Genomic DNA, 14,884 nt, shown 5'->3' on the forward strand with positions numbered 1-14,884 from the left:
ACCTTAATCATCACAGCAATAGAGAAATCTCAAATTCAATTAAATACTGGATTTTCATGCTTTAATTTGTGGGCATTTCTATATCTCTTATTTTACAGAGGCCTTTGAAATTGTTGTTCGCCACGCCAAGAACTACACCAATGCCATGTTCAAGAACAACTATCCGAGCCTGACCCCACAAGCTTTTGACTTTGTGGGTGAATTTTTCACTGATGTGTCTCTCTACATCCTGGGTTCTGACATCAACGTGGATGACATGGTCAATGAATTGTTTGACAGCCTGTTTCCAGTCATCTATACCCAGCTAATGAACCCAGGCCTTCCAGAGTCCACCTTAGACATCAATGAGTGCCTCCGAGGGGCAAGGCGTGACCTGAAAGTATTTGGGAATTTCCCCAAGCTTATTATGACCCAGGTTTCCAAGTCACTGCAAGTCACTAGGATCTTCCTCCAGGCCCTGAATCTTGGAATTGAAGTGATCAACACAACCGATCACCTGAAGTTCAGTAAGGACTGTGGCCGAATGCTCACCAGAATGTGGTACTGCTCTTACTGCCAGGGACTGATGATGGTTAAGCCATGTGGTGGCTACTGCAATGTGGTCATGCAGGGCTGTATGGCAGGTGTGGTGGAGATTGACAAGTACTGGAGAGAATACATCCTGTCTCTGGAAGAACTGGTGAATGGCATGTACAGAATCTATGACATGGAGAATGTACTGCTTGGTCTCTTTTCTACCATCCATGACTCCATCCAGTATGTCCAGAAGAACGGAGGAAAGCTCACCACCACGGTGAGTACCATTCTACAGCTTTCCAGGGAATTGGATTCTATTTGGGGTGTGGTGGCACGGCCAGTAGCAGGGGCTGATGAAGAGAACTAAGAAAAATATGGGCCGGGATGATAGAGGGCCTGAATGTCCTCACAAAGCTGGGCAGTGCATTAAATCCACAGGTTATGGAGTCCAAAGCCTGGCTTTGCATTTTAGCTCCATCTACTTTCTTGTTTTCAGACCTTGGTTATGAGGCTCTTTATGAGCCTCATATTGCTGATTGATAAAATAAGGATAAAAAGAATATCTTCTTCATTGGGAGTAACATGGGTTACAGTTCTTCAGTAATTAATAGTTATTATTACCACTGCTGTTAGTTAACACAACATTCTTGACAACCCTCTGAGGTATGAGCTATTATCTCCATTTTGTAAATCAGGGAACTGAAGCTCAGGTAAACTGAACCTTGACCGACAGCACCCAGCTATAGTTAATGAAAGAGCCGTGATTCACAAACTGATCAGGTGTCCTTTTAATTAGGTTATCACGAGTTTCTCTGATTCTGATTTCACTCTTGTGCTCTTCATCATATATATCACATTACGATTTTGAGTAGTTGATTTGCGATGTTAGTTTTGATTTGCATTTTGAGTAGTGACTTTAAAAGTAGGAAACCCAGCTAGAACCCACTAACTAAAGCTACAAATGAATGAGGCAAAACATTTATACTTTCCAACAGTTGTTTTTGCAGCCTTGATTTATACCAGTGTAAGCCTGATGGTATTTGTATTGGGGTGGGACAGTTCTGTGAGGGAGCAGCTTGCTTGGTTTCAGTCAGATATTATTAGTTACATTGTACCTGCTAAGCTAGGATACACACATTCAGAACCAGGGGAGCACACACTTTTCAATACAGGAAAGTACAGCCAAGAGCTATCAGTTAGATGTCACTAAGGTTACAGTTACTGATTCCTGAATGTTGCCAGCTTTGTTGAAGGAGGTGGCAGAATCATCTAATACACTAGCCTTGTTGAGATCCTACCACATTTGAAGTGCTCTGCTGACCAGTTTACATAATATTATGTCACAATAATCCATGGGATAGATCCTAATATTATCCCCATTTTACACAGGAGTAGATGAAGCCAGCTTCAGAGCCGGCTTAAGACTAAATATTAAAAAAAACTAAGATCATGGCATCTGGCCCCATTACTGCATGGCAAATAGAAGGGGAAAAGGTGGAAGTAGTGACAGATTTCCTCTTCTTGGGCTCCAAAATCACTGCAGATGGTGACTGCAGCCATGAAATCAGAAGATGATTGCTTCTTGGCAGGAAAGCTATGACAAACCTAGACAGTGTGTTGAAAAGCAGAGACATTACTCTGCTGACAAAGGTCCATATAGTCAAGGCTATGGTCTTCCCAGTGGTCATGTACGGTTGTGAGAGCTGGACTGTAAAGAAGGCAGAATGCCAAAGAATTGATGCCTTCAAACTGTGGTGCTGGAGAAGACTCCTGAAAGTCCCTTGGACAGCAAGGAGATCAAACCAGTCAATCTTAAGGGAGATCAACCCTGAATATTCACTGGAAGGACTGATGCTGAAGCTGAAACTCCAATATTTTGGTCATCTGACACTCACAGGTGACTCATTGGAAAAGTCCCTGATGCTGGGAAAGATTGAGGGCAGAAGGAGAAAAGGGCATCAGAGGATGAGATGGCTGGACAGCATCACTGATGCAATGAACATGAACTTGGGCAAACTCCGGGAGATGGTGAGGGACAAGGAGGCCTGGCGTGCTGCAGTCCATGGGGTTGCAAAGAGTCAGACACAACAGCAAGATGAAGCTTAATGGCTCAGCTGGGAAAGAATCTGCCTGCAGTGCGGGAGACCTGGGTTTGATCCCTGGGTTGGGAAGATTCCCTGGAGAAGGGAAAGGCTACCCACTCCAGTATTCTGGCCTGGAGAATTCCATGGACTGTATAGTCCATGGGGTGCAAAGAGTCAGACACGACTGAGCGACTTTCACTTCACTTCAGAGAACCTAAATACCTTGCCCAGACATCAAAGCTAGTTAAATGGCACTAGGGAAACTGGGATTCCAACCCTGGCTTGTTGCCTTGCTTGATTTATGCTCTTACCTTCTATACAGTGCAACTGCTGTGTAGTCTGAACCATCGCTTACCCAGAATGTGGACGGCAGATTGGGCCATTTAGCCCTGTCTTTAAGCTCTGCAAGTAGGAAATGATAGGGGTAATTGGTTTCTTTAGCGAATTAAACTAGAAAGGAGAACAAAAAATGATGCAACCCACAGGATGGCTACTCACGGAGCTGCTCTAATTGTCCCATTCAGAATGTTAGCCATTTAAAACACATTTGCTGAGAAAATATTTTATAGTAAAATGAACAGAAATGTCCTAACGATAGTGTTCTTCAGTGGTTAATTATTCCTCTGATTGCTTTATAATTCGAGGCCAGATTCTTGGGCCTTAAACAAAAGTAAATCTCCGAGAACTAGAAAAATGAAAAGCCGGTGCATTCATATGTTCATTTCACCTGATGTTCCTTGAGGGCCCTCTATGTGTCCGACACAAAGCAAGAGTGCCAGGGGTGTAGAAATGTCTTCAATAAGAGGAAAAATAAGAAGATAACATTAAAGACAGAATATGGGAGTGTTTAAAGTTTGCCTCTGATATTGGTCACTTTGACAGCAACATTTTGAAAACATGTTTTCTCCTCTGGTTGTTTTCAACACAGAAAAATAGGGTGGGGAGCTGGTAGTGGATGGAGTCCACTATTTTGATCAGGCTCTAGACATGAAAGTTTATTTAGTGAACATTTCTTGAGCATCTGCTCTGTTCATGGCACTTTGCCAGGTGCTGGGTACTCAGTTGCCCCAGACATAGTTCTTAAGTCTTTAAAAGGTCAGTTTAGCTTTGTTGACAGACGGACGTGTAACTGAATAATTTTCAGCACAGTGAACATCTCACTATAATGTGAATGTTGGAAGGCCTGGAAGAGATTATCTAGTCCAGTCCCTTTGATTTACAAATGAAAAAATAAAGTTCAGAGAGGCTTGCCCACAGTTATATAGTTAGTGGAAGAGCCAGAAGTGGAGTCCAAGGTCTGCTGCTGCTACAGTCAAGCACTCTTTCCACCACACTGATCTGTCTCCCATAAGACCCTCCCAGGTTTTCACTCAAAAAGCTCCATTAGGATTCTGCAAAGACATCATGAACTTAAATTGAATAGCTATTTGGAGGTGCCAAACCTGCTGTGTGTTAGGTGCACGTGGGCCCGTCTATGTGTGTGCACACACAGAGGGAGTACATTTCATGCCATTATCATTCAGGAAGAAAAGCCTTGGCTGTCAAGAGGCGCTCAGTGATGCAGTCAGTCCCTTTCTGTTTTGGCCATTAAGGGCCTGATTGCTCCCAGCTCCCAGCTGGTTATGAGAGCGTGAAGTCTGTCTTCCCCAGGGAATGCATAAACTAGAACAGAAAGCATATGTAAACTCTGCCTTGTTACTGTTTTATGATTGCCAGCTCTAAGTAATGTATACCAAACGGTGGGGGTGGGGAATCATTGCCCAGGTGTGATCCAGCTATACCCTGTATGCACCATCAAGGGGCTGGGTCATTTATGGGTGGTGAGGGGAAGTGAGAGCTGGGTGGATTGCAGAACCCTATTCCTGTTAACAAAACCACAGAATGCCCCCAAGCCTAAGCTCCTTGAAAACTAAAGCATTAATGAGATTCTGCAGCAGCACCTTCACCTTCCGCCTGTGATCAAATGTGAGACCCAGCCAGTTGGTCCTGATTGAGGTTAAGTTGTGGTGAGAGACCTCTTTGAAAATCAGCTCTTCCAGAGCTCTGTTAGGACAGCATTTCTAGCTAGATATAAGCTATGCATGAAGTCTGCCATGGGCCTACCCAATGGCTGTATGGTAAAGAATCCACCTACAATGCAGGAGCCATGAAGTCTGCCAAGCAGGGACTTTGCTCATCTACCCCAGATCATGAAGGCCATTTTGGTCTTATCTAAGTGAGTGGGGCACTGTGAATTTTTTATAATTATGGCCTATTAGTGTTTTAGTTTTCCCTAAGATATTTTTCCATTCTTCAGACTACCAAGTGAAGACACGTGAGCAAATGTTAGGATGTTGTTCCTTGCTGCACTCCTGGAGGGTGGTAAACATGTGGTTCTCAAACTTGACTCATCACCACAATCATCTTGGGAACTCATTAAACAGATTCCTGGAGCCCTTCCCCCAGCCCTGGGGATTCTGATACCATAGGTCTGTGCCAGAGAATTTGTCACTTAAAAAGTACTCCATTTGATTCTGATACTTCCTTGGAAGCAAATCCAGCCACCTTGTTTAGAAGATAAGGCCCAGAGGTTGGAAGTGAATGACAATGGCAAAGCTGTGAGCACATCTATCAAATGGGGCTGATATATGGGAATTCATTGAAATGATAGGTTCAAAGTACCTGGCAGAGTTCGAGGCACATGGCAAGTACTAACTAAGCCACAGTGCAATACTCTTTCTACAACATGTTTCTAAGTGCCAAATGGATAATGAGTTTTTCTTAAACTTGTTTTTAAGTGCCAGGAAGTTTCATGTTATTTTTTTAACTATTTTATGTTATTTTTTTTTTTGAAAGGATATTTAGTAATATCCTTAGGATGTCATTTTTTTCCATTTATTTTTATTAGTTGGAGGCTAGTTACTTTACAATATTGTAGTGGTTTTTTCATGTTACTTTAACCCAAAGAAGTGAATAAAAAATAAAAAGTGAATAAAAATAAAAATAATTGTGTGTGTATATGTGTAAGACAGAGAGAGAGAGAAAGAGAGCAGAGGTGAGAGGAAGGTAAGGAAAGAGAAAAGTTTTACTGAAAAGTATTAATGATGGGACTGTAAATAGATCCATCTTGATTCTTCATCTACATTTGTGAACTAGGTTAAATATCATGGCCCCAAGTGAGTACTGAGTAGGTCTTTAATAGTATTGGGGCATCATTTGGGTAGTATTTGAGAGTGTCATTTTAAAATTTATCAGCACATTATTGAATTCCATACCTTATGGATGTGCTCAGTCCTTCAGCTGTATCTGACTCTTTGCAACCCCATGGACTTCTCCAGGCAAGAATACTGGAGTGGGTTGCCATTCCCTTCTCCAGGGGATCTTCCTGACCCAAGGATTGAACCCGGGTTTCCTGCATTGCAGGCAGATTCTTTACTATCTGAGCCAGCAGGGAAGCCCAATAATCAGCATGTTGGTTGTTTGTTGCTAATTCAGAAAGTTTCCCAAGAATCCCTATGATTGTACTTACTTTCTTTACCCCCCTAAAGTAATTGCTCATATGTCCTCACATGGCTGTTTGCACTTTTATTTTTCCATTTTTACTTACGTACTTTCTTTATTGATTCATCCCAGAGCTTCTCAGCATTAGTGTTTCCTCTACCACAATTTCATTACCTTGACTAGTTATATGCTTCATTGAATGTTGTCCAAAACTGCAACCTTTTCTACCTTCTCTGTTTCTCCCCCTTTCCTCACTTCAGTTCAGTCGCTCAGTCATGTCCAACTCCTTGTGACCCCATGGACTCTTCTCTGTCCGTCACCAACTGCTGGAGCTTGCTCAAACTCATGTCCATCGAGTCACTGATGCAATCCAACCATCTCATCCTCTATTGGCCCCTTCCCCTCCTAGCATCAATCTTTCCCAGCATCAGGGTCTTTTCCAATGAGTCAAGCTCTTCCATCAAGTGGCCAAAGTATTGGAGCTTTAGCATCAGTCCTTCCAGTGAATATTCAGGGTTGATTTCCTTTAGGACTGACTGGTTTGATCTTGCTGTCCAAGGGACTCTCAAGAGTCTTCTCCAACACCACAGTTCAAAAGCATCAATTCTTCGGCATTCAGCTTTCTTTATGGTCCAAATCTCACATCTATACATGACTACTGGAAAAACCATAGCCTTGACTAGATGGACCTTTGTCAGCAAAGTAATGTCTCTGCTTTTTAATATGCTGTCTAGGTTGGTCATAGCTTTTCTTCCAGGGAGCAAGCATCTTTTAATTTCAAGGCTGCAGTCGCCATGTGCAGTGATTTTGGAGCCCCCTGCCAAAAAATGTCTGTTGCTGTTTCCATTGTTTCCCCATCTATTTGCCATGAAGTGGTGGGACTGGATATTTTTAATGTTGAGTTTTAAGCCAGCTTTTTCACTTTCCTCTTTCACTTTCATCAAGAGGCTCTTTAGTTCCTCTTCACTTTCTGCCATAAGGGTGGTGTTCATCTGCATATCTGAGGTTATTGATATTTCTCCCAGCAATCTTGATTCCAGCTTGTGCTTCATCCAGCCTGGCATTTCGCATGATGTACTCTGCATATAAGTTAAATAAGCAAGGTGACAATATACAGTCTTGATGTACTCTATCAATTTGGAACCAGTCTTTTCTCACTATGATATTCATTTTAGCACTGTCTGAAATAGCATTCATCTCAGGGAACATTTAGTGAGTGTCCAATTGTGGAGCCACTAATAGACACAGGAGGTACAAGAAGTGGCTGGAAAGATGACAGTGACTGTTGCTGTCCTCAGAAATTGTTTGGTCAGGAGGTAGCAGAGCTGGGATTCAAAGCTGGATCTGTCGGACTCCAAAGCACATGCTTCTCACAATTTCTCTACATAGCTCTTTCAAATAGGTTCACTCTCTTCTCACCAGAATTTTCATTCCTTTACCACAGGCTATGTGGGTCTTGATTATCTTACTTAATATCCTGTATTACTCTCTACTGTTTTCACAGCTGCACAATCATTTTGTGAATTCATTCTCCCTCCTTGGAGATTTCTCCTATAGTATTCCTCAATCAAGTACTAAAAAATGTGAGATTTTTCGTCTTCACAACATTTAAATGCACAGAATAGTTTCTAGGGGAAGAATGAATGTTTTTGTAGGTGATAGAAGACCCAGCTACATGGTGAAATGAGTTTACCTAGAATCTGTATGGACTGTGCCAATGATGAGGTATAGATTATCTTGCAGCTGCAGTGTTTGGAGTCTGCCTGTTGGATCAACATACAGTTCTTAATGCATTTGTCTTTGATTCTGGACCTCAGTACACCCAGGTCTCCATTATGGAGTCTCCCTAATATTAGTAACAGTGCCTACTGAGTACCTAACATATTCCATCCTCAGTACACCCATGTCTCCATTATGGAGTCTCCTTAATATTAGTAACACTGTCTACTGAGTACCTAACATATTCCAGTATTCAGGTATATCCATTTTCTTAGGTAGAATTTCTGAAGATATCTTCAGTGATGTCAGTATTTATTTATGTGTGCTAGGAAGCTCTGGGGAAGATTCTCTGTTGATCCTCAATAATAATTCACTCTATCAAATTCTTATATTTTGCTGTCTATGTGAGTGACTGTAGCTCATCAGAATTTCCAAGATTAGCCCTATGCTTTTGAAGGCTGAGGTTATTTCTCAGGTGTCAGAATGTCAGTGTTTTTCTCCTCACACCATCACTTTGGACTTTCATTTTTTAGTCTCATATAGAGATACCTTGTCTGAATTCATACAAGCTGTTGTCAGTAGCAAGTGATTTCAAAGTGATAAAAACAAGTGAATGGCTCACTGCCTAATTACTGTCTGCAGGTCAGCATCTAGAACTGTGGTAGGCAGCTTTATTTGCATGAGGTCCATTTCTGGAGAGAGAAAAATGTTTACAGGATGACATCTTTTTTTCGTTCACAATAAAAATAGCTTTAGTGATTCCCATGGGGAAAATATATAGTTTTAAAACATAGAGTACTATTTATTGACAGGCCAAATACAAATGAAAAAATCTACATCACTTTCAGGCACCTAATGTTAATTTCGGTACAAGTTTCAAACAGTGGTCACACAAGGGAAGCTCTTTATAATGCTTCGTCTTGAAATTATGTATATTATGGGTCATATTAGGGAATCCCATGGGCTCCTCACAAATCTAGAATTACTTGCCTTTGCCTTGGAAAGAGTGGCAGTGTAATTATATGTTCTGAATCTTTTGAAAGAAGTCTTCCCCCCTTGCTGTGGTCTCTGGACTAATGTGGTAAGAAAATGTCCTCAAGAACTGTGAAACATCTGAGATTTTTACCCTTGTTGCAAACTAACAAGTTACCCAGCCAGTTTCATGGATGCTGGATAAGGACAGGAGACTCTGGCTCAGAGATGCAGCACAGTTTCCTTCTCACAAGGAGAGCAGTAGCCAGAGTATCAGCATTTGTGCCAGTTCCTCAAGCCCCAGCTCCCACGGGGAAAGGCAAAGAGGACCAGATGTCTCCTGCACACACAGTGAGGTGCATTACAGGAGAGGAGGCTTCAGCTTCAGTTCAGCTCAGTCACTCAGTCATGTCTGACTCTTTGCTACCCCATGGACTGCAGCACGCCAGGCTTCCCTGTCCATCACCAACTCCCGGAGTTTACTCAAACTCATGTCCATTGAGTCAGTGATGCCATCCAACTGTCTCATCCTCTGTCATCCCCTTCTCCTCCTGCCTTCAGTCTTTCCCAGCATCAGGGTCTTTTCCAATGAGTCAGTTCTTTGCATCAGATGGCCAAAGTATTGGAGTTTCAGCTTCAACATCAGTCCTTCCAATGAATATTCAGGACTGATTTCCTTTAGGATGGACTGGTTGGATCTCCTTGCCATCCAAGGGACTCTCAAGAGTCTTCTCCAACACCACAGTTCAAAAGCATCAATTCTTCAGCACTCAGCTTTCTTTATAGTCCAACTCTCACATCCATACATGACTACTGGAAAAACCATAGCCTTGACTAGATGGACCTTTGTTGACAAAGTAATGTCTCTGCTTTTTAATATGCTGTCTAGGTTGGTCATAACTTTCCTTCCAAGGAGTAAGCGTCTTTTAATTTCATGGTTGCAGTCACCATCTGCAGTGATTTTGGAGCCTCCAAAAATAAAGTCAGCCACAGTTTCCACTGTTTCCCCATCTATTATTAGCCATGATCTTAGTTTTCTGAATGTTAAGTTTTAAGCCAACCTTTTCACTCTCCTCTTTCACTTTCATCAAGAGGCTGTTTATTTCTTCTTCCCTTTCTGTCATAAGGGTGGTATCATCTGCATATCTGAGGTTATTGCTATTTCTCCCAGCAATCTTTTTTTAAATTTATTTATTTTAATTGGAGACTAATTACTTTACAATATTGTGGTGGTTTTTGCCATACATTCACATGAATCAGCCATGGGTGTACATGTGTTCCCCATTCTGAACCTCCCATCCCACCTCCTTCCCCATCCCATCCCTCAGGGTCATCCCAGTGCACCAGCCCTGAGCACCCTGTCTCATGCATTGAACCTGGACTGGTGATCTATTTCACATAATATACATGTTTCAATGCTATTCTCTCAAATCATCCCACCCTCGCCTTCTCCCACAGAGTCCAAAAGTCTGTTCTTTATATCTGTGTCTCTTTCACTGTCTGGCATATAGAGTCATCATTATCATCTTTCTAAATTCCATATGTATGCGTTAATATACTGTATTGGTGTTTTTCTTTCTGACTTACTTTGCTCTGTATAATAGGCTCCAGTTTCATCCACCTCATTAGAACTGATTCAAATGCATTCTTTTTAATAGCTGAGTAATATTCCATTGTGTATATGTACCACAGCTTTCTTATCCATTCATCTGCTGATGGACATCTAGGTTGCTTCCATGTCCTGGCTATTGTAAACAGTGCTGCAATGAACATTGTCTCCCTGCATTCTTGATTCCAGCTTGTGCTTCATCCAGCCCAGCATTTCTCATGATGTACTCTGCATATAAGTTAAATAAGCACGGTGATAATATACAGCCTTGATCTACTCCTTTCCCAATTTAACCAGTCTGTTGTTTCATGTCCAGTTCTAACTGTTGCTTCCTGACCTGCATATAGATTTCTCAAGAGGCAGGTCAGGTGGTCTAGTATTCCCATCTCTTTAAGAATTTTCCATAGTTTGTGGTGATCCACACAGTCAAAGGCTTTGGCATAGTCAATAAAGCAGAAATAGATGTTTTTTCTGGAACTCTCTTGCTTTTTTTGTGATCCAATGGCAATTTGATCTCTGGTTCCTCTGCCTTTTCTAAAACCAGCTTGAACATCTGGAAGTTCATAGTTCATGTACTGTTGTAGCCTGGCTTGGAGAATTTTGAACATTACTTTACTAGCATGTGAGATGAGTGCAATTATGCAGTAGTTTGAGCATTCTTTGGCATTGCCTTTCTTTGGGATTAGAATGAAAACTAACCTTTTCCAGTCCTGTGGCCACTGCTGAGTTTTCCAAATTTGCTGGCATATTGAGTGCAGCACTTTCACAGCATCATCTTCTAGGATTTGAAATAGCTCAGCTGGAATTCCATCACCTCCACTAGCTTTGTTCGTAGTGATGCTTCCTAAGGCCCACTTGACTTCACATTCCAGGATATCTGGCTCTAGGTGAGTGATCACACCATCGTGGTTATCTGGGTCATGAAGATCTTTTTTGTATAGTTCTTCTGTGTATTCTTGCCACCTCTTCTTAATATCTTCTGCTTCTGTTAGGTCCATACCATTTCTGTCCTTTATTGTGCCCATCTTTGTGTGAAAAGTTCCCTTGGTATCTCTAATTTTCTTGAAGAGATCTCTAGTCTTTCCCATTCTATTGTTTTCCTCTATTTCTTTGCACTGATCACTGAGGAAGGCTTTCTTATCTCTCCTTGCTATTCTTTGAACTCTGCATTCAAATGGGTATATCTTTTCTTTTTTCTCCTTTGCTTTTTGCTTCTCTTCTTTTCACAGCTATTTGTAAGGACTCCTCAGACAACCATTTTGCTTTTTTTGCATTTCTTTTTCTTGGGGATAGTCTTGATCACTGCCTCCTGTACAATGTCACAAACCTCAGTCCATAGTTCTTCAGCACTCTGTCTATCAGATCTAATCCTTTGAATCTATTTCTCACTTCCACTGTATAATCATAAGGGATTTGATTTATGTCATACCTGAATGGTCTAGTGGTTTTCCCTACTTTCTTCAATTTCAGTCTGAATTTGGCAATAAGGAGTTCATGATCTGAGCCACAGTCAGCTCCTGGTCTTGTTTTTGCTGACTGTATAGAGCTTCTCCATCTTTGGCTGCAAAGAATATAATCAATCTGATTTTGGTATTGACCATCTGGTGATGTCCATGTGTAGAGTCTTCTCTTGTGTTGTTGGAAGAGGGTGTTTGCTATGACCAGTGTGTTCTCTTGGCAAAACTGTTAGCCTTTGCCGCTGCTTCATTCCGTACTCCAAGGCCAAATTTGCCTGTTACTCCAGGTGTTTCTTGACTTCCTACTTTTGCATTCCAGTCCCCTATAATGAAAAGGACATCTTTTTTGGGTGTTAGTTCTAGAAGGTCTTGTAGGTCTTCATAGAACTGTTTAACTTCAGCTTCTTCAGTATTACTGATTGGGGCATAAACTTGGATAACCGTGATATTGAATGGTTTGCCGTGGAAACACAGAGAGATCATTCTTTCGTTTTTGAGATTGCATCCAAGTACTGCATTTCAGACTCTCTTGTTGGCTATGATGGCTACTCCATTTCTTCTAAGGGATTCTTGCCCACAGTAGTAGATAACGGTCATCTGAATTAAATTCACCCATCCCAGTCCATTTTAGTTCACTGATTCCTAAAATGTCAACATTCACTCTTGCCATCTCTTGTTTGACCACTTCCAATTTGCCTTGATTCATGGACCTAACATTCCAGGTTCCTATGCAATATTGCTCTTTACAGCAGCATTGGACTTTACTTCCATCACCAGTCACATCCACAACTGGGTGTTGTTTTTGCTTTGGCTCCGTCTCTTCATTCTTTCTGGAGTTATTTCTCCACTGATCTCCAGTAGCATATTGGGCACCTACCAACCTGGGGAGTTCATCTTTCAGTGTCCTATCTTTTTGCCTTTTCATACTGTTCATGGGGTTCTCAAGGCAAGAATACTGAAGTGGTTTGCCATTCCCTTCTCCAGTGGACCACATTTTGTCAGAACTCTCCACCATGACCCATCTGTCTTGGGTGGCCCTACATGGCATGGCTCATAGTTTCATTGAGTTAGACAAGGCTGTGGTCCATGTGATCAGATTGGTTAGTTTTCTGTGATTGTGGTTTTCAGTCTGTCTGCCCTCTGATGGAGAAGGATAAGAGGCTTATGGAAGCTTCCTGATGGGAGAGACTGACTGAGGGGGAAACTGGGTCTTGTTCTGATGGGCAGGGCCATGCTCAGTAAATCTTTTAATCCAATTTTCTGTTGATGGGTGGAGCTGTGTTCCCTCACACAAACTTTTAGGGATCTCCAATCTTTTCTAATAGATACTAAGACTGTCCACTGCTTTCTCTGACAGAGACACCATTACTATCTTCCAAGACTATTTGCTATAGAAAAATACTTGATACAAATAGTCTGGGGGCGGGGAGGGATGTGCCTCTGTTTATAAGACATGCAGAAACACAAGAGGACCGTGGAGAATTGTCTTGCAACACATGAGTCCCCCAACCTTGGATGGCTGCCAAAACTTCTCAAGTTCGTGATGCTTCTGGAGGATCTGTCAAGGAAATAAGAAGTTGCTGAAAGACACTTAGCTCAGCCTTGACTGGTTAGTCAAAAGGCTGGATGTGTGCCAACTGTTGGAGGCTAGCAGAAGGAACATCGAAGAATAGACAGCAACTGTTTTCTCAGCTCTTCAGAGAATACTTTAAAAAGTATAAAAGGGGCATTTGAGTAGTTGCCTCTGGTTAGGAGTCAACTCGCCACTTTGGGCCTCCACCTACTTACTACTCTATTGCCGTCTCTTTCAGTCTCCAAGCTCTTGTTTCCTTTCTTGCTTGTTCAGGCTCTGGGTTTGGGAGTTTTGCGTTTCTAAGTAGCTTGCCTGAGAGTTTTCTCTTTTACTGCAGTTCTATGATGAAGCAAGTGATAACCACAGAGTAGTAGTAAGCAGATGCGTATCCATGTCTGTGGGATTGCTGTGGAGGACAGATTTGTGCTTGGAATCAATTCAGAAAGGTTAGAAAGTCAGGAATATTTGTTCAGGTGGGCAGAAGTCTAGGAAAGCCTCACCGATGACCTGATATTCAGAGAATCCATATGTTCCCATGATGAGAATGAAGGAATCCAAAATGCCTTTTTAATGTTGGGTAGCCCAGGAATCAGAGCAGAGGGAAAGCAGCCTTCTATCTGGTGAGGGTAGTAAAGCTCTCGAATACTTGCTTCTTTTTTTTTAATTGCAAAACCTTAAACACCTCAGAAAACATGGAGTCATGTACACAGTGTGATTCCTCTGATTCTTCTTTACGCACTTGGAATAAGGTTACTGTTGGCAACCTGTAAGGCTACATCATTCACTCACAATAGTCCTGCAGATGGCCTCCGCTATGCATTTCGCTGTGTTTCTCAGGCAGAAAATGCTTTCTACTTGGCCCATTTCTTAAAGGGCTGTCCCTTCACCCCCACATTAAAAATTAAGCATGTATTATGAACATCACAGAAGCAGTTTTAAATGAACTTACACTGTAGTATAGTAATATCCTCCAGGGAAGGGGTAGTTATAATACTTCTGTAATAAAGAATTTCACAAAAGGCCACGGTGACAGAATTTGGGGCAGATTTCTTCCAGTGTGTTACAACCTTCATTAGATAAAACACAAACTGTCATCATCACCAGCAGCCACAACTTTCTGAGTCCTGGTACTGGCTACTGTTCTAGGTCTTCCTGTTTGCCATTATTTTCCTTACTGGGGAGACTGTTAATAGAGTAAGACAAATCACCTTTGTTTTGGTGAAGGTACAGAGTTCTTAATGTCCTTTAAAGTGTCCCTTTGGGGATAGGGATTCAGAATTCATCAGTAGTAGTGTAGTGTTAGTCACTCAGTTGTGTCTGACTCTGTGTGACCCCATGGACTGTAGCCCGCCAGGATCCTCTGTCCATGGGGATTCTCCAGGCAAGAACACTGGAGTGGGTTGCCATTCCTTTCTCCAGTGGATCTTCCTGACCCAGGGATCGAACCCAGGTCTCCTGCATGACAGGAAGATTC

At 42.0% G+C, this 14,884-nt stretch overlaps 1 protein-coding gene across 1 annotated transcript in view; it reads left to right on the plus strand.

Annotated features, from left to right (window-relative positions):
- GPC3 (glypican 3) overlaps nucleotides 1-14,884 on the plus strand; it is a 443,947-nt gene that overhangs the window by 232,338 nt on the left and 196,725 nt on the right. The window contains exon 3 of the mRNA XM_070464223.1: nucleotides 99-793. Within this exon, the coding sequence (XP_070320324.1) occupies nucleotides 99-793 (695 nt within the window). The remainder of the gene's footprint in view (nucleotides 1-98; nucleotides 794-14,884) is intronic.

This window comes from Odocoileus virginianus, unplaced genomic scaffold (assembly GCF_023699985.2).
Source record: "Odocoileus virginianus isolate 20LAN1187 ecotype Illinois unplaced genomic scaffold, Ovbor_1.2 Unplaced_Contig_21, whole genome shotgun sequence".
Lineage (NCBI taxonomy): Eukaryota > Metazoa > Chordata > Mammalia > Artiodactyla > Cervidae > Odocoileus > Odocoileus virginianus.